The sequence below is a fragment of the Vanessa cardui genome, chromosome 6 (genome assembly GCF_905220365.1).
Source record: "Vanessa cardui chromosome 6, ilVanCard2.1, whole genome shotgun sequence".
Classification (NCBI taxonomy): domain Eukaryota; kingdom Metazoa; phylum Arthropoda; class Insecta; order Lepidoptera; family Nymphalidae; genus Vanessa; species Vanessa cardui.
In genome coordinates, this window is record NC_061128.1 from 12,549,937 (window position 1) to 12,570,077 (window position 20,141).

Here is a 20,141-nt window from a genome sequence, read left to right on the forward strand (position 1 = left end):
AATCAAGTATGCTATCCCAAATTATCAATATTTATTTCTCACGTGAATATGATCTTTACACAAACGTAATATCATATGACTCAATATATTCGTCAATTTGATACGTCGATTAAATTCATTTCCTTTCTCGGGTTGAACTGACGCGAGAATCTATAGCGACAAATAGCGTCAAATGGCGCGATAGGGAGCTATTTCTATTGGTTGTGTAAATCGCCAGTAATCGATTTTATTGAATTTGCCGATGCTACATCTAAGTTGTGTCGTACTATATGTGTGTCTCTTAAAGTGTTAACAAATGATGTAATTTGATTACTACTCAGCCTGTGTATAAAAAAAATGTAAATCTTATTTAAATATTGTTACCTCCCTCTTGCACTCTTTCCGGTTTAAATGTCGAATGTAGTCAAAACAGCCTCTGATTTATGCCATAAAAATATTTATAAGTAATCTAATATTAAGCGAATAATTGCTTTGTAAATAATGTACTTAAACATTGTGAAACCCATATCTATGTAACTTAAAGAATTATTATGAAAAGCTTATATTGTTGTTATTGAATATTTGTTAAATGTAAATATATTTGTAAGATCCCTAATGTGTGTTTTAATTTTTATTAATCAATTATTATTAATATTTATAAATAAATATTTATAAATATTAATTAATATTTTCGGGTTGGATACGTAAATTCAAACTCAAATGAAATTAAACGAGCTTATACACATCAAAATCAAAATAAACTTTATTCAAGTGGGCTTTTACAAGCACTTTTGAATCGTCAATTAACAATTACGTGAAGCTACCATCGCTTCGGAAAGAAAATTCTACCGAGAAGAACCAGAAAGAAAAACAATAGTTACTCTTTTGCAACATTTAAAAAATACAATGTCATGTTATTTAATACAATTATTTACATTAATATATTCTGCTTGGAAGTCAACAGGTATTAATTAATTCCACACTTTTTTTATCATCTATAAAACCATGTATCGAGTAATACGCCTTTTTTACCAATGTATTTTTTATAAAAGGTTTGAATTTACGAAACGGCAAAGTTAAAAATGTCATGTTTCAGTAGTTCATACAGCTTGCGTTGTAATGACTTGAAATATATCCAATACGATTCCAACGCCACCTGAGCACGACTATGGTAGATGTCTATACCAGAAATGAGAGCTGAGATGGCCCAGTGGTTAGAACGCGTGCATCTTAACCGATGATTGCGGGTTCGAACCCAGGCAAGCACCACTATATACGAGTATATGTGCTTAATTTGTGTTTATTATTCATCTCGTGCTCGGTGGTGAAGGAAAACATCGCGAGGAAACCTGCATGTGTCTAATTACATCGAAATTCTGCCACAAGTGCATTCCACCAACCCGCATTGGAACAGCGTGATGGAATATTTTTATTATTACGCAATCGTCAAATCCATTGACAAGATATTAATTTTAAAAATATTTATTCAGGCGTCAAATCTATGTATATAACTACTCCTTTACTGTCTTTGTTGACTTCACCTCACTGCATCCCCTTCTGCCCATCTACAATTCCGAGTAGGTATAGTAGGTACCTAATTCGGATGTGATCGGTTTTACGAATTTTGCGGACGCTACATCTAAGTTGTGTCGTACTATACCTGCCTATATAATATCATAAACGTTACCAAATCGAAAGGCATTTTATTTCATATACTAAAATAAAACTAAAACTTTAAATTAACTTAGTATCATTTATTAAACTGTAATACTTTTCAAATATTTTTTACTAACAATATAATACAAATAAAGTAAAACATTGAATACAATTAAATTTTCGTTTTTAACGTTAATTTCCCACCATTTTTGTTTTGACTATCAGCGCCATCTATCTGTTTATCAGCAAACTAAGTATGCATATAGTTTTTTATTCTGCGGACTCTTCCTTCGATAGCTGTCAGGATATTATAAACAGCTCTCAAATCATCTGTTTCTTGTTTTCCTCTTATATCGATCAAACTACACGTCGGTGAAATATAACAAGATCGTTTAACTTTTTTTTTAGTGTTTATCCCTGAGATTTTTGTTTGGCAGTATTCGTCTTGTCTTCCACTGGGTTTCATTGTGCACGCTTCAGTGTACATATTCGGCGTTGTCGGTTTTTGGTACACGGTTGCATCATAAGATGGCGCTATGCATCTTTGAACTGAAATTGGTTTTTAAATTCCTAATTATGTTAAATTAAAAAAAAAACTGATAAATATTGGACCCTTCGTCATATTTATAAAATCAATGACTATTAAATATTATTTGCAAGTTTTTCTGTACGGAGATTTAATATTAACTCAGGGTAACACAGATTACTAATGTATAATGTTATATTTGCCTATAATTGTATTATTATCACTATTAAGTTATTATCTTGTTAACTACTAAGTAATTAGACGATTATTACAGACTACTCGGATGATTAATTCTACTCAACCATAGACTTCAGGAGTAATGTCAAATTATTAAAGACATTTGGATTTTTACTTTTTAATTGTTATATTCTTAAAACACATCTTTATAACTTAATATGATATATTTGTTATTTTACTTGGTGGTAGGGCTTTGTGCAAGCCCGTCTGAGTAGGTGTTTAAAGGGTGAGTGAGCCAGTGTAACTACAGGCACAAGGGACACAACATCTTAGTTCCCAAGGTTGGTGGCATATTGACGAAGTAGTTAGTAGTAGAACTAGTTAATATTTCTTACTGCGTCATTGTCTATGGGTGATGGTGACCACTTACCATCACAAGTGGCCCATATGCTCGTCCGCCAACCTATACCATAAAAAAAATCACTTACAATAATCTTTAAACACAGCTATCTTCATTGCCAGCAAGTTACTGAAATAACGGCTATCCGCTGCCACGTGCCAATTTTGACCACCGATTGTATCTGGAAAACAATTAAAAAAATAAATAAAGAGGTTTTATGTGGAATGATTTAAAATAATAAACATAAAAAAATAAGACAATAAACGTACCCTGATTATTCACCAGTGTATCAGCAATCCTTGATGTACATTTTGGACAATTAAGATATTCAACGACAGCTTGGATGGATATATCTGTAGTGGCTACAGAAAAAAAAAGTATCTTGTTATATTAAAGAGGTTTAAATACGGCAAACTACTTATACAGTGAGGTCCACTTGTAAATATTTTTGTGAACAATGTTGGATCGTAACGACCACATTTGCCTAACATTATAATGTACAATTGTTTTCACAATCTATATTTCCACACAAATTACCCGCCGAAAATGCGATTCGATTAGTGAGAAATTAAGTGCAAGCCCCACGATTTTTGTTCAGTACAGAACCTAAACTTATTAACTTCATTCTTTTTGGAATTTCTTGGAAGAAAACGGAATCAATGTATGCAGGCCCAAAAGCTCGTACGCAAATAAGTCATTTATTTTTCAAAATAGATCGGCGGTTAAGTGTTTACATAACTTGTAACAAATCCAGAACATTCTCCAACACTAAGTTGATAATATGGCGGGTCGGGGCTAATTATAACTTATAAAATGTCCTTGTTTAACATTTGTTTAGTGTGGAATGTTCGTTATTGTTTCGGCTCAGTATTTTACCTTTTTAATTTTATTTAGAGGAAGATTATTTTTTATTCCCCGGGGAGACGTTATTACTACATTAATTCTTTAATTTACCTGGACGATTGCATTCTGGACAACATTCCGCATTGGCACTGAGCATACAGGAAGTCATTTGTGACGTCATTTCTTTTAAGAGTTCTGTAACTAAAACAATTACTTATATTTATTGACTTCATTATTTAAATAGTCTGATACATTTTAAAACTTTACGAAAAACAATAAACAATGTAATAGTATTAGTAAGCTGTATAATAAAGTTTTACCTTACATCGTCAATGCGCCACCAACCTTGGGAACTAAGATGTTATGTCCCATGTGCCTGTAGTTATACTGGCTCACTCACACCGGAACACAGCAATACTGACTACTGTTATTTGGGGGTAGAATAACTGATGAGTGGGTGGTACCTACCCAGACGGGCTAGCACAAAGCCCTACCACCCATGAGCCGTTATACAGGCTCCTGTCAAAATATTACAAACTCACTATTATTATATACTAGCCGAAAAAGAAAATATATTTCGGTAATACAGTCTAAACTTTCTATACACTTTAAATTAATAATTGTTTCTAAAGGTTAATTGTTTAAAAACATATAGTCCATTCCAATGACAAAAGGAAACATTCAAAACATACCGTATTTTTCAATATCACAAGTGTTTTGTTGATAATTCCACTATAAGATTAACACCAAGAAAAGTTTAAAAATTGTCATAATATTGGCAATATGTTTTAAGAACACGTTCTAAAATCAAACTATTAGAAAAACTAAACTTGCTAAATATAAAAGAAAATAAAGTAACAACTCATCAAGGTCCCTTAGCGGGGAAAAAGTCCGTTCTCCTCCAAAGGGAAAGGTTGAAAACGCTCCATAGATGATTGGTGCATAGGAGTACACATGTGGCACAATTTCATCCAACATATGTAATTTTCCTCACGATGTGTTCCTTCACCGCCGAACAGGAGATGAAATGTAAAAACAAACATTAAGATTAGAAACTTAATGTACACACAATTGTAATTGTAATTAACTAACATGCCTGTATTTTTAAATGTTTAAAAAGAGTAACTACTGAGTAGTATCTTTTTTCCGAAACCGGTGGACGCTTCATTTGTTATAGTTGTTAAATGACGTTTTAAAAGTGCTTGTAAAAGCCTACTTGAATAAAGCATAATTTGTTTTTTTTTTACAATGAAAAATCTACTAAAATAAATCAACCTTAAAATAAATGTCGCGAACTATGTAGCAGTTCGTATAGTTCAATTTAATTTGATTCACGCAACGCTAACGTACTTTTGTAATGAAAAATTTAGACAAAGTTTTCGAAGCCATTTAATAAATTCATGTGTCTGCTTTCTATTGAAATGTGCAAACTTTCCGAACGGTTTTATTGGACAAAGAAAACAATAATTTATAAATGTTTGGATACTGAATTGTATCAATATCCACAAAGACAATAGGAGAATAAATCAGATTCAGATTTTGAATACTGCGCTTACTTTATACGACGTAAAAAGTTTTCACTTACCTTCATCATCTGTATTTACATTGCCATCACAGTGAGGCAGTAACTTCGGTAGGATATGAGAGCTTCCAGCAAAATTAGAATAGCATATTTGTAAAGAATAATTGCCCGTTGCTAAAAATAAAATACATTTAAAAATATAACCACTCTTTAAAAAAAATCTAAATAAATAATATTAGATTAAAAAATTAATAATAACTGTGGAAAAATTGAGAGAAAAACAAACAAATAATTTACAAAAACAACAACAACAGCCTGTAAATTTCCCACTGCTGGGCTAAGGCCTCCTCTCCATTTGAGGAGAAGGTTTGGAACATATTCCACTACGCTGTTCCAATGCGAGTTGGTGGAATACACATGTGGCAGAATTTCTATGAAATTAGACACATGCCGGTTTCCTCACGATTTTTTCCTTCACCGCCGAGCACGAGATGAATTATAAACATAAATTAAGCACATGAATATTGAGCGGTTCTTGCCTGGGTTTGGACCCGCAATCAGGCGTTCTAACCATTGGGTCGTCTCTGCACCAAATGCTTTAAAAGAAGTTATAATAAATATTCACCTATCTCTTTCTAGATTTAGAATCAATGTTAATTGTAATCACACAATTTCGTTCGTACTTTGGATCCAATTTTAATATAATACCGATTTTCGAACTGCGATTGGTCGACGTTTTTGATGGTGGCGCTGAAGAAAATTACAATTGAATTTATTGTGTTATCATAAAGCGTACCGCGTTTAAAAACTAAGGCCCGTATTCACAAATAATACGCTAATAGATCTAACATTAGGCCCGAATGTACACGATGCGCAAAATCACTACATAGTATAAAACAAAGTCGCTTTCTCTGTCCCTATATCCCTATGTATGCTTAAATCTTTAAAACTACGCAACAGATGATGCGGTTTTTTTAATTGATAGAGTGATTCGAGAGGAAGGTTTTCGTATATAATACATGTGAAATATTGTAAGGAAACACTGATAATTTTAGAAGTTTGTAATGTGATGTCGTAAATAAACAAATTCTGTAGTATATTTAGTGTCAATATGGAAGCCGGGATCGCTAGTCCGTTCATAAAGCATCATCGAGAGATGGGCTGCGTTTATAACAGCTACGCTTAAGCCTTGTTTATACGGTAACAAGCCAGTACAGTAAGCCAGTCAAGCTGACTTGCTACTGGACTCGTGTAGACCTAATTTCAAGCCAGTTGTCACTGTAAAAACTATTAGGCATTCTTTAAATCGCCAATGCACCACCAATCTGAGGAATACCTCTTACTGTTTAGCAGTAGAATATCTGATTAATTGGTGGTACCTATCCAGATTGTACAAAACCTTACATCAAGTAAAGCTTATATGTAAAGATTTTTTTGCCAGTGTAATGAATAATAGCAATAGCTCGTAAATTTATAGTAACGACGTTTTACAATTGTTTTAAAATAATTAAAATAACTTAGTAACGCAAATCGACCAATCGCAGATCGGTATTCGGCGCAGTACTTTTGCACAGCGGAGGACAGTATATAGTACTTGCGATTGATAAGGCTTGCACGCGACGAACTATGAGAAATGTCACATTAACATAGCGTTGCTTACACTTAAGGTATTATTTGTGAATACGGGTGATAATGGTATTTATGATTTTATATTAACACAAAAAAATAAGAAGTATAAAAAGAAGTAGAAAAGTTTACGCACAGTCGGAGTAAGAAAAGCTTCGCCACCTTAAGATCTATTTTCGTGTGCTCGGTATGAGTGATAATCTGCTTCACCGATCGAGAATGACATATTGCGTCGCATTGATTTGATGTTTCGATTCAAAAGGTACTAAGACTTTAAGACTTGATAAAGGAATTAATTTGAAAACTAACGAAGATTTTCTTACTTTGGCTGTATATAAGGTTATCATTATTATTGATAAAAATGCAAACTCTTCCAGACAAAATTTAGGTACAGAAAATTACTTTTAACAAAAATTTAAGCGGCATATGTGTACTGATTTTGAAATACAATACAGTAAAGAAGGTCTAGTATGTTATTTTAATAATAATTAAATTTTTACATTTCGTGCCAATTCGAGATGTACTTAGTAAGCCTAACATATGTTAAAAAAATATATATATATACCAGCGTCATGCACTTGTGGACGTACTTGTACGGATTCCGTTACATCACTTGGAAACACTTGACCTGAAAAGGAAAACATTATGACGAAAAACATACATCACCAAATATTTCTTAATAATCAAACTATAACTTGCAATTAGTATCTCAGATACGAATATTTAATTTGATTAGATCTTATTGAACGCGCTTTAAACGTTTTCACTACCAAAGATGTTCCTCAGTGTGCGTGAGTTGTATAGAGTACAGTTAACAAAAACAAAATTAGCTTATAAATTATCTTAGTTTAATCTACGTATAGTTTATTATATATAACGGCAGAGGTGGCTGATTTGAGTTGTTCTCACAATCAGACATTATGTGTGGGCGCTATGCGGGTCCGGTTAATTATCCAGTGTAACTACAGGCACAAGGTACATAACATCTTAGTTCCCAAGGTTGGTGTTAGCTAGCGCATTGACGATGTAAGGAATAGTTAATATTTCTTACAGCATCATCGTCTATTGGTGATGGTGACCACTTACCATCAGGACGAGCATATGGGCATATGCTCGTCCTCCAACCAATACCATAAAATAAAGAAAAAAATTAATAAAAGTTCCGTAATCACTCAAACGATTTACTTTTATACACTTTTATATATTTTATATTTTATTTAATCACAATAACAACGACGAGTCGTAAGACAGTTGCTAGACGAGTTATCTGTACGGTGGCTGGCACTGAAGTGTTGTGTCGCCGACTCGCAATGACCCATCTAGACTCCGTCGAAGCGTTATGCCACACAACGCTTGCGATTCGTCAAATAACCTTCCATATTATTGACATCTCCGACATAAAGATATTAATTTAAGACGTAATCTATCTATTAATTATATTTTTTCAATTATTTACCTGAAATAATTTGATCTACAACATTTTTTCTAGAATCACTAGGATTATTTGCAGTTATTGGTTTCTCATTTGATTTCGTACTGTCTTTCGTAGGACAAATTTCGGGAACGCTTAACGTTGACACCAGTCCAAGGGGTTTCGCGGGCACTAGAAAAAAAAAACGAAAACGGTACTTCCATTTCACCCAACAGTTTTTAACTACTGTATATAAAACATACGTGTTGTGTTTTTTTTAATTTAAAAATAATAATTATTGTTGTAAGAAATATGTATAGTACGACACAACTTAGATGTCGCATCGGCAAAATTCGTAAAACCGATCACACCTACGGATGTCCGCTACTACGTTACTACGCTCCTACGTTTAAGTACGCTATCCCAAATTATCATTATTTATTTCTCACGCGAATATCATCTTTGCATAAATATAATTACTTGTAATATCATATGACCTAATATATTCGTCAATTTGACGCGTCGATTTACATGCACTTGCTTTCTCTGACGCGTGAATCTATAGCGACGAATAGCGTCGAATGGCGCGATAGGGAGCTATTTCTATTGGTTGTGTTAATCGGCAGTAATCGGTTTTATTTTCATTCCATTGCATTTTCCGATGCTACATCTAATTTGTGTCTTACTATACATATGTATTAAGTGATATCATAGATGTCAATCAAGGTCACAAAAAACAATAAATAAACAACAATGTTTTTATTTTGCTTACCAAAATATATCGTTAAAACAAAAGATAAAAACATTTCCGAATTAAATTAAAAAATATTAATAAGATCTACGAGAGATGTTTACTTACCACTAAACTGTCATGTGCTTATTTTGTGTTTATAGTTAATCTCGTGCTCGGCGGTGAAGGAAAACATCGTGAGGAAACCTGCATGTGTCTAATTTCATCGAAATTCTGCCACATGTGTATTCCACCAACCCGTATAGGAACAGCGTGGTGAACAGGATTTTCATGATGGAATATGAATCTTTATCAATTTATCGAATTAGAAATTCATTGCTAGTTAACAAATTATAAAAGATCAATGAAAACGTGTTTTTCATTCAATATGGGTGAGCAGAACACCGCGAAAGTCAATCACATGAGAGTTTGATTACAGCGAACTATCGTAAGTCTGTCAAATCATTTTTCTTACACTGTTATTACACTATGGTGGAATATTCAAATGACCAAGAGTCTGTTGTTGAATTGAGTTGAGTCTTGAACAAATCTATACATTTAATAAAATTGGAGTATCTGTTTGTAATATTAAAATAGCCCTTTTTTACTTAATGTATATGTATTTATACAAATACCAAAATAACATTTTTTTATAATTTTTTTCTGTCTGTCTGTCTGTTCCGGCTAATCTCTGGAACGGCTGGACCGATTTCGACTGTGCTTTCACAGATAACTGATATAATAGGGAGTAACTTATACTACATTATATTTTTTGTCAATGATAATTAAAATGAAATATGATTACCACTATTAACAGTGCCCTTTTGATTCACGTTATTCGATACTTTTTTCAAATCAAGTGTTTTTTTAACATCAGAATTGCTCATAGCAAAAGAGGCACGTTCTAAAGATTCATTTACTGTTGATTCACTCAAATTAATTACAGATTGGACATCTGAAACAAAAGGAAAATTCAAAAGTTCCAGTTGATACCGGTTCATACCAGATGTTTCCAGGTCGTACTTAAAATTGCAGCACTGAATGTTGCTAGTTGAACGTGCTCAACCTACTAAGTTTGTCCTGGAAATGGATGACCAGAGAACTATTGTGCTGATGATACCCTCCTGGGGTACTAAAAGCAAAATCTGCTCAACCATCATGTTTAGGGGTTCAGTGCTCTGACGCTCACAAAACAGCTGACGTACCGCTTCGGCTTATTTATCACTGGTACACCGGTTTTCATGGGTACGCCACTCCGAGGTCCCGGGTTCGATTACCGGCCGAGTCGACGTAGAAAAAGTTCTTTAGTTTTCTATGTTGTCTTGGGTCTGGTTGTTTATGGTATCGTCGTTAATTCTGATTCTCCATAACACAAGTGCTTCAGCTACTTACATTGGGATTAGAGTAATGTATGTGAGGTTGTCTCATATTCATTATTTATTAAAAAAAAAGTGAAGGAGTGGCATTTCCCCGGTATCACCAGGGCCCGGGGACTGCCAAGTAAAGGCAAAACTATACATACCTTTCTTAGAATCATTGACGTATCCCTTCATCCACTTAGCTGCGTTCAAATTGCTCGTCACAGTGATCGGCTCCGTGCTCGATGGTATTGTGTTCGAATTACTTTCAATCATACTCTTAGCGTCGTTGCAAGAAGTCTTTGAGTGATCGACGATGTTCCCTTTGTCGAGACAATGTAATCATAAATAAAAATTATGAAATGTCAAAGAAAATTTCTCTTAAGATATCTTTAAGGGTTTCTATTAAACGACAATTACAAGCCATCCTATTGTCACATGTAAATGTATATATTTAATAAAATAATTTTAATATCAAATTTATTCGTCTCATTTTTCACAAACCTTTTATTTACTCAGTAAAATGTTAACCTTTTTTTTAGTAATGCTAGTCGAACATTATTCTTTTAGTTTTAGTTTACATAAGCTCATTTAGATTATATTTTTTTTAAATGTTTATCTTTGAATTACGTAAACAAATTTAACAGGCACCATTTTGATGCTGTCAAAAAAGCAAAGACATCATTTCTCCAAGTCCAATTAAAAAAAGTTTAAGCTATTTGTACAAAAAATTGCCATCAACATTAATGGGGAACATCTGAAGGGATTACGTCACAGCTAATAAACACAGAGCGCAGAATACTTGTGCAGAAAATCATATCACTGATGGAAAAAAAATAGGAAATTGTCGCTGCGTTTTGGCCTTTAAGGAATGTGTTGTCTCTTTCTTTCACAGAGTGGTTGTACGAGACAGAAAACACCTTAAAATTTTGTTGTGTTTTTTGTTGGTTAAAAAGTTGTAAAGTATATTACCTGTATCCGGGTTTGCTTGCATATTGTTTGATGGTTGGTGTATGCTAATCGCGTCTATTGAAGTCGTCTGTGAGGCCAACAGATCCCGTTGTTGGGGCATTATCATTTCTGAAATATTTTTTATCTTAATTATCTTATCTTAAATTAATTAGACTTTTTAATATCGTCGTTGCATATAGAAAAGTAGCCTATGTTCTATCACTTTGGAGTTCAAACTTGTATTTACAGCCAGACAGTGTTTCTTTCGTTCAAAATTACTATATATTTAATAAGATATTTATATCAGCATTGTGTTTATAATAATAAACAAATAATTTTGGCCCCCATCTTATCTAAGGCATGGTTAATATTTCTTAGTCTGTGGCGGTGGTAACTTACCATCAGGTGGCCCATTTGCCCATGTATATAGTTATATATATACATGTATAACGATAAAAACGTTGAATAGAGGAGACGTGAAAAAATAACGACAACTCTTTCTGTAATCTAAACTTCCACGTCATTACGCGGCAGTTTAAAAAGTGTATCGTTTTACATAAAATATATTTGAAATTTCAGTATAAAATTTATCGATAAATAAAAGTAAGAAAGGATATCTATCTTTTTGGGGTATCGTACATGATTGAACAATTACAAAACAAAAAGAAGACCGTATTTGTTTTATTTTATTTTAAAAACAATTAAATATGAAGTTTCAAAATAATATGAAGTTGATATAAGAAATATTTAGATAAGGCCTTTTTTATTCTCACGCACACATTCATAGCTCTTGTATCATTATTTAGAAAATACCACGCACACATTCGTAGCTCTCGTGTCATTACTTAGAAATAAAATTTTAACAAAAAGAAAAACCGACTTCAAACAAAACACTATAATAAAACAAATGAATATGCACGAAAAAGTAATAAAAATAATTGCGTATTCAACATATTTTTTAGAGTCTTCCTAAGTTAAATGAAATGAAAAATATTAGACTACTTAAAAGTCGATTAACGATTATATCATGTAGTTATAGTTATTGGTATATTTGGAGCCGGTGTCAGCCACGGTGCCCTTGCCCCAACAATCAAAAGAAAGAAGCGATACGAGCCCCTTGATTGATCCAGTATATTATTGTGTAAAAGGTAATTTGTAAAAAACATATTTGTTAAAGTATTCTCGTATTGTTTTTTGATAGATATACTGTAGGGTTTTATTGGCTGACACCGACTCCAAATATAACAATAATTATAACTACATGATATAATCGTTAATCGACTTTTAAGTAGTCTAATATTTTTCATTTCATTTAACTTAGGAAGACTCTAAAAAATATGTTGAATACGCAATTATTTTTATTACTTTTTCGTGCATATTCATTTGTTTTATTATAGTGTTTTGTTTGAAGTCGGTTTTTCTTTTTGTTAAAATTTTATTTATTTTTTGATTTTAAGTGAAGCTGATGTTGACTAACTATTTTTTTTAATACGGATAGATTAAGCGTTCCGTTTATATGAGTCAGAAACTACTTCGAGGACAATTAAAAAAGGAAACTTGCGAATAAAGCAAAAATAGACTTTCGAAAATGCGGATTTAATACGTCACGCGGCGTGAACTACAAGGATCCCTCGAAAGAGCTGTAATCGAACTCAGCAAAAAAACTTTGAAAAAGACCAACTATATTTCATACATCATATGACATCACATCACATACACAAAATTTGATTAAAGATAGTAAGAAATTCTGCCCCATATCGCACCCTAACTGCGAGCCGTATAGGAGTTCCATCACTACATAGTATAAAACAAAGTCGCTTTCTCTGTCCCTATATCTTTAAATCTACGCAACGGATTTTGATGCGGTTTTTTTTAAAATATAGTGTGATTCAAGGGGAAGGTTTGTGTATATAATACATGAACAATATAGTAAAGAAACACTGATAATTTTAGAAGTTTGCGATGTGATGTCGTATATACACAAATTCTGTAGTATATTTAGTATCAGTATTGCACCCGTGCGAAGCCGGGGTGGGTAGCTAGTTGATTATAATATTCGACTATGATAATTACATAAACATAACCACATTACGGAAGGTGACTCAAATATCCAAATAACCTATAAATAAAAGATTCGACCGAGTATCGCTAACGTGCTCCTCAGAATTGTTCCGTTCCCTTCCGTTCCGTCACTTTGTCATGGATCCTGTGCTCAGAACCTTACCAAACTTTCACCAAAGTACCCTTGAAGTATATATTTTATAATAAAAAAAGAATTATCAAAATTGGTTAACGTGATTTTCAGTTATTCACCTATTTGTCGCGCATATACATAACGCAAATTTAAGACTTATGTCGTTTTCACATGGATACCATCATCGGAAAAAAAAAATAAAAAAATGGGACCCCACGGGAAGCACTACCTTTCAAACAAAAAAAAAAATTATCAAAATCGGTCCACCCAGTGAAAAGTTATGAGGTAACAAACATAAAAAAAAAAAAAAAAAAAAAGAAAAATACAGACGAATTGATAACCTCCTCCTTTTGGAAGTCGGTTGAAAGAGAGTTCGTTCATTCAATCATTAAACTGTTCCATTTTCAAAATTTTCCCTCAAACACCAACAAAGGTTACGATACAACATAATACGTCATTCCTATGCGAATGCCACAACTGTTTGTTCGTATATTTTCCTTTTGTATGCGGTCCGCGAGCGTCACCGTTGTAAAAGCGATGCTGTGTTTTCGAGAGTACGTATGTATTTACACATTACAGTTGATTTTGATTTAATTAATTGTATAATTTTAAAATTAACTTGTATTTTCTGAATATTGTTGTTGTAGTCCACGTTCGACGACCGCTGTTTTCGAGTAGCCTGTTTCATGGGTAAACCACTGCGAGGTCCCGGGTTCGGTTTCCGACCAAGTCAATTTTCAAAAAAATCAAGCACCGATCTTTCTGCCCTAAATCAGCTTTTCCTACTTCCTCTCCGTTACTGGCAGCAATTGCTTGCTTTAAACTTGTTACTAAGTTACGCACTAGGTGACGTTTTGTCATTATGGCACTCATGATGCACCAGGTAGACCTTACCTGGATTCCGGATATTGATGAACAAATAATAGAGAGTTTTACCTTAGTTTTCTTTCGTTGTTACTTCGGATTGTCCATAACACAAATGCTTTAGCTACTTACGATAGGATCAGAGAATGTATATTATGTCCAATATTTATTTATTCACTTATAGCAAACTGTGATTATTAAATCTATAAAAATATTGTAAATGTGAAAGTAACTGCTTCTATCTCTTTCTATTTCATTGTCAAACAATTGAACCGAATTCGACGAAATTTGATGAATAAACCTTGAACTACAAAAAAGGACAGTCTATTTATTATGCTGTATAAATGATAATCAACTCAATACGAGGGCGAAGCCACAGACGACAGCTAGTCTTATTTATTTATTTATTTATTTAAGGTTCGTCAAGTTACGAATCAAATGGGTTGATACTTTACAATTATAATAAAGCTACGTAAATATTAACAATTTGTAACTTTGTGTAGACAAACACCACATGCATATACATTTAAGTGAGAAAGAAGCTAATGAGTAATAAAGTTATACAATAAAATATGATTCTTATCTAATAGAAAAAAAAGAGAAAACCGTAGTAAGGATAAATTACACATAAAACAGTATAAAAATAAAAATAACATACAGACAAATAAAATTTAAATACACAGACATTAAGGATAACTTAGTCGTTTCTTTTTGAGACTGTCAGGTGTACACGAAAAGATATCTATTTGTTCGGCATATTTATTAGATAAGCGACTCAAACGCGGAATAGGTGAGTTAGCACCGAGTACAGTTCGACGGATTGGTGGCACAAAAGGTGCAATAGGGTTACGCGGATATTTATAAGGCACTCTTAATCGTAGACGTGATAGGATCTTTGGACAATTATAATGAGAGTTAAGTAATTTGTTGAGAAAGACTAAATCTAGAATGTCCTCACGTTCTTTTAGTGAGCTCATTTCAAAGTACCTTAACCTATCAGCATATGACTTAACATCCTCTGCTATACCTTCAGATTGTGCTAAGTGCCAAAGAAATCGTTTCTGCACACGCTCGAGTCTCAGTGAGTGGGTAGAATAGTGAGGTCTCCAAACTACGCAACAGTATTCGAGCAAGCTTCGTACGAGACTATTGTATAGCATGATCTTAGTTTTCCTCTGAATGAAAACTTTACAGTTTCTCATAACAAAACCTAGCATACGTGACACTTTGTTTATGATGTTAGTTAAATGGTTATTAAATGTTAATTTTGTATCAAATATCACACCAAGGTCACTTATTGTTTCACATTTTTGCAAACATTCAGACTTTATATAACAGTTGGACCGTATACAAGATTTTTTTCTGGTGAAAGTCATTTGAAAGCATTTTTTTGTATTTATCACCATTCCATTGTTGTCTGACCATTTTATTAGCCTATTTATGTCATCTTGTAGTTTTGTATAATCACAACTTGTTTCTATAGTTTTAAGGAATTTAAGGTCATCTGCATACATGTACGGCGTACAATGTTTAAAACACGATGGAAGATCGTTTACAAAGATGTTGAATAGTATCGGACCCAAGTGAGATCCTTGTGGGACTCCTGAGTAAACTTTTTTAAAAGTAGATTCAAAGCCGTTAACAACTACATAAAATCTCCGATCAGTTAGATATGACTCAATCCATTTAAGTAAGTTACCTGAAAAACCGTAAAAGTGCAATTTTTTTATAAGTATATTGTGGGAAACTAGATCAAAGGCCTTACTAAAATCGGTATAAATAACTTCTATTTGCTTTCCTACATCAATTTGTTCAGCTAAGGTTTCGGTGAAGTCAACCAAATTTGTTGTAGTTGATCTTGACCTCATAAAACCATGTTGGTGATCACTAATCAAAGGTCTAAAATAGTGCTGCACATGCGGGAGAATTAGAGATTCAAAAATCTTTGCAAAGGTTGTCAGTATTGATATTGGTCTATAATTTTGGACGCTTGTTTTGTTATCGCTCTTATATATAGGTACCACTTTAGCTATTTTCCATTTAGATGGAAACTTTCCTACTTTCAATGACTTGTTGTAAATAAAACACAATGGTTTTGAGAGGTTAGATGCGCAATTTGCAATGAGAATTGGTGGAATGTCATCGGTTCCTGCACCTTTGGCTTTGTTAACTTGCTTTAGTTTATGTAATACATCTTCATGGTCAATTGATATATCTGATAAATTATTACTTGATTGATTTAATAAAACGGAGTTTATTAGAAACTCAGTGTTCGGAGGGTCTTGAATTACATTTTTATAGATTATACTTGCAAAGTGTTCAGCAAAGAGTTCACTTATACTTGCCCCTCCAAGCACTGTGTTTTGTCCATTAGTCATCTTTGAGGGATATGAGTTAGCAGCGTTACGTTTTCCTTTCATGTATGTCCAATATAATTTAGGTTGCTTTTTGATCCTATGTTCTATATAATTAATATATGAAAAGTAATTTTCATTGGCAAAATTTTCACAACGTTCTTCCAAAATTGACAACGATATTTCATCCATGGGGTTTTTGTCCTTTTTATATCTATTATGTAACTTATTACTTTCCCGGATTAATTTAATAAGCTTATAAGTGAACCATGGCGGATATTTAGTACTCTTTACTTTATATGTTGGAATAAACTTTGAGATACCTACATTAAGAACTTCATAGAAAACATCAACCATTTTATCAATGTCATCATCGTCACAGAACAACTCATGCCATTTTATATTATTTAAATAAGTGTTCATTTCTAAATAATCACCCTTAATGAAATTATATCTTATCTTATTAAAATTATTATTTAAGGCCTTTGTTTTTATATCACAAAAGTATGCAATGATAGGTGGGTGAAACTTATCTACCCTACATAATGATTGCATAGATGCCATTACTGAACAGTTTTCAATATTTGTAAGAAAAACATCTAGAATCCTATTCATGCTATTCAACACGTTATTGCACTGTCGTAATTCATTGAGGTTACAAAAATCGAGAAGTGTATGTCCTAAGTTTGAGATGCGATAGTTTGGAGATTCAGCACAGTTATTAAGTAAGTTCCAATCAATACAACCCAAATTCAAATCACCTACGATGCATGTATTATTGTTATGAAATTCTGAAATCTTATTACAGTTATCAATAAAATTATTTAGGATATTTTTATTGACAGGAGGAGGCAGATAAACAGCACATAAAGCAAACTTTGCGATACAAGGGTTACCTACGTCTACCGTAATCCATAAATCCTCACATACACTCTCCCATTCTTGCATACGCTGACATTCAATATTTTTAGACACGGCAATTAGAACTCCTCCTCCTTCTCTTTTACCTTGAACTCTGGACAATGCTCTGTCTCTTCTAAAAACCACATATCTATTGTCAAAAAGCTCCGTATCGAAAACACTTTCATTAAGCCATGTTTCTGTTAAAACGATTATATCATAGTTACTACGACTTTTATCTCCACTCAGACCGATATGCGACGTATTAAGTTTATTATCTGGGTTACTTTTATTAAATTTTATCACCGAGGATAGTAAATAATCCCGAGCTTTGGGAGAACATAACTGCACAACTATCGATCGGGGACGAGAACTAGCAGTGTCTATTTTAGATATTCTCGTACAATGCAAAATATTCTCCTCTTTTAGAGTACAGTTGACAGTTTTAAACAAATTAGTTATCAACGTGTTAAGATTTTCATTCTTGTTTTCGGGCATACATTGGATTTGTACATTATTGGACCTAGCTTGCTGCTCAAGAGTATTTATTTTATTCGTGAGAATTTTGACTGTTGACGAGAGATTATCGTTCTGCTTCTGTAGTTCCTTAACAGTTTCTGTGCAAGCAGAAAATCTTTTAATAATATCCTCATACTGAGAACTCATAAAATTCATGGACTCTTTTACCTCTTTTAGTTCATCCTGTACAACCTTCAGCTCTTTATTTAGAACACAGGATAATTTATTGTTGAAATCGTTTGATAATTGACGCATTTCAATATTTATTGTATCAGAGATTAATTCACGTAGACTTTCAATAGTAATGGTATTGAGTGATGCTGGATCTGGGGGTGATGAAACGGCCTGCCTTTTAGTTGAACGTTTTGCTAAACCTTGTTTCAATGTATTCGCGCCGGGACGTCCTGATAAACTTAAAGGAGTATCATCATCTTTGTTGCGTTTGGGTTTAATGCGAATACACGCAGGACACTTCCAGTTATTATCTAATTCTTTGTTTATGTCTATGTTCAAACAATTATAGTGAAAAGCTAATTTGCATGTCACACAACGTATGTAATCTTCGCCATCTAGCGTGGCAATGCAGCAACCCCACAATAGTTTGTCGGAAGTATTTAAGGTGTTGTTTTCTGTTGACATTTTGTATCTTTGAGTTTAGATTAAATTATAATCTTGGAAATAAATATAAATTTTAAATTTTTATGTTCTGATCCGAGCGGGGCTTGAACCCTGGTCACTTTAAGTATGCGGCTCAATACAAGCGCAAAATTTCTGCACCAACAGGTTACTGTCTAATAAATCGAATTTGCGGTATGTATTATAACGTTCTGTGTATTATATCATACGTAGAGTAGTTATATACAGTTGTCTTTTGTCTTTCCACTAAGCACAACACGTTCACTAATTATATTTGAAGGTAGAAGTAATGAACACAGAAACTATAATTGAGAAATTTGTTTTAATTTCACTATAAATTATGGTTTTTCAGCACTATTTAAGTCTTTACTATAACTTTCAATCTCGTCCGCACAGTTTTAATTGTAAAAAACCGAAATTAATGAACTACAGTACTAATAATCAGCAAAAAAGGGAGGACAAAATTTATTACGTCTTTCTCACACGAGCGCCAATCGTAGATGGATTATATATTATATTACCGTGAAATTATAAAGACCGTGAAATCGGCATTGCAATAAACATAAACCATTCAATTTAGACAGCCAACCACCACTGGGAGCTTAGATGTTATGTTCCTTGTGCCTACAGTGACAATCGTTTACTCGCGCCAGAACACAACAATTCTGAGTGCCAATACTTGATAGGAATCACTTGCGAGTGATCAGAGCCGAGATGACCCAGTGAGCCAAGATGACCCAGTTGTGCGAACGCGTGCATCTAACTGATGATTGCGGGTCCAAACCCAGGCAAGCACCACTGAATATTCATGTGCTTAATTTGTGTTTATAATTAACCTCGAGCTAGGCGGTGAAGGTAAACATCGTGAGGAAACCTGCATGTATTTAATTTCATAGAAATTCTGCCACATTTGTATTCCACTAGCCCTCATTCGAACAACGTGGTGGAATATGTTAAAAGCCTTCTCATCAAAGAGAGAGGAGCATGTAGACCAGTAGTGGAGAATTTAGGGGCTGTGGTTGTTGTTTATTTACTGACTCTTAAACTAGACCACCGGAGCATTCAAGTCAATAAAAGATAGTATATAAAATACTGATAGCTTTAAGTGAACATACTTTTGTCAAGCGACGAGCACACTGTCTGCTGAGGTGGGATGTAGAGTGATTCGCCAAAATTTCGCACCGACAACAGCCGACTTTGACCGATGCGAGCCGAATTTGCTGAACTGTTTGAGGATTCTAAAAAAATATAACATTGTATTAAATACGGGTTTATTATGACCTACACACACCAACACATACAAACACACACATGCGCGATTTGTATTAACAGAGACGGATATAATACTCGCCTTAAATTTAGTCAACCATATTTTTTATTCCAATTCATAGTCTTGACTTCGAAAAATTACTTATATAAGTGAAATATAAATTGATTCATAAATATACAAAGATATCTATCTATCTTCAAAGATAAGATAGATAGATATCTTTGT

At 33.3% G+C, this 20,141-nt stretch overlaps 1 protein-coding gene and 1 long non-coding RNA gene across 2 annotated transcripts; both read right to left on the bottom strand.

Moving 5' to 3' along the window:
• Positions 1 to 1,723: 1,723 nt before the first annotated feature.
• LOC124530552 lies at positions 1,724 to 9,821 on the bottom strand. The gene is made up of 8 exons (XM_047104754.1): positions 9,676 to 9,821; positions 8,186 to 8,332; positions 7,295 to 7,357; positions 5,167 to 5,277; positions 3,693 to 3,782; positions 3,008 to 3,100; positions 2,827 to 2,919; positions 1,724 to 2,184 (listed from the first exon to the last, which is right to left on the bottom strand). Exons 1-8 carry the CDS (start codon positions 9,755 to 9,757, stop codon positions 1,886 to 1,888), a joined length of 978 nt encoding a protein of 325 aa, XP_046960710.1. The 5' UTR covers positions 9,758 to 9,821; the 3' UTR covers positions 1,724 to 1,885.
• A 580-nt stretch (positions 9,822 to 10,401) lies between these two features.
• Positions 10,402 to 19,884, bottom strand: LOC124530578. Its single transcript, XR_006966474.1, has 3 exons — positions 19,762 to 19,884; positions 11,201 to 11,308; positions 10,402 to 10,551 (listed from the first exon to the last, which is right to left on the bottom strand). It is a non-coding gene; the product is annotated as an uncharacterized LOC124530578 (long non-coding RNA).
• Positions 19,885 to 20,141: the final 257 nt, after the last annotated feature.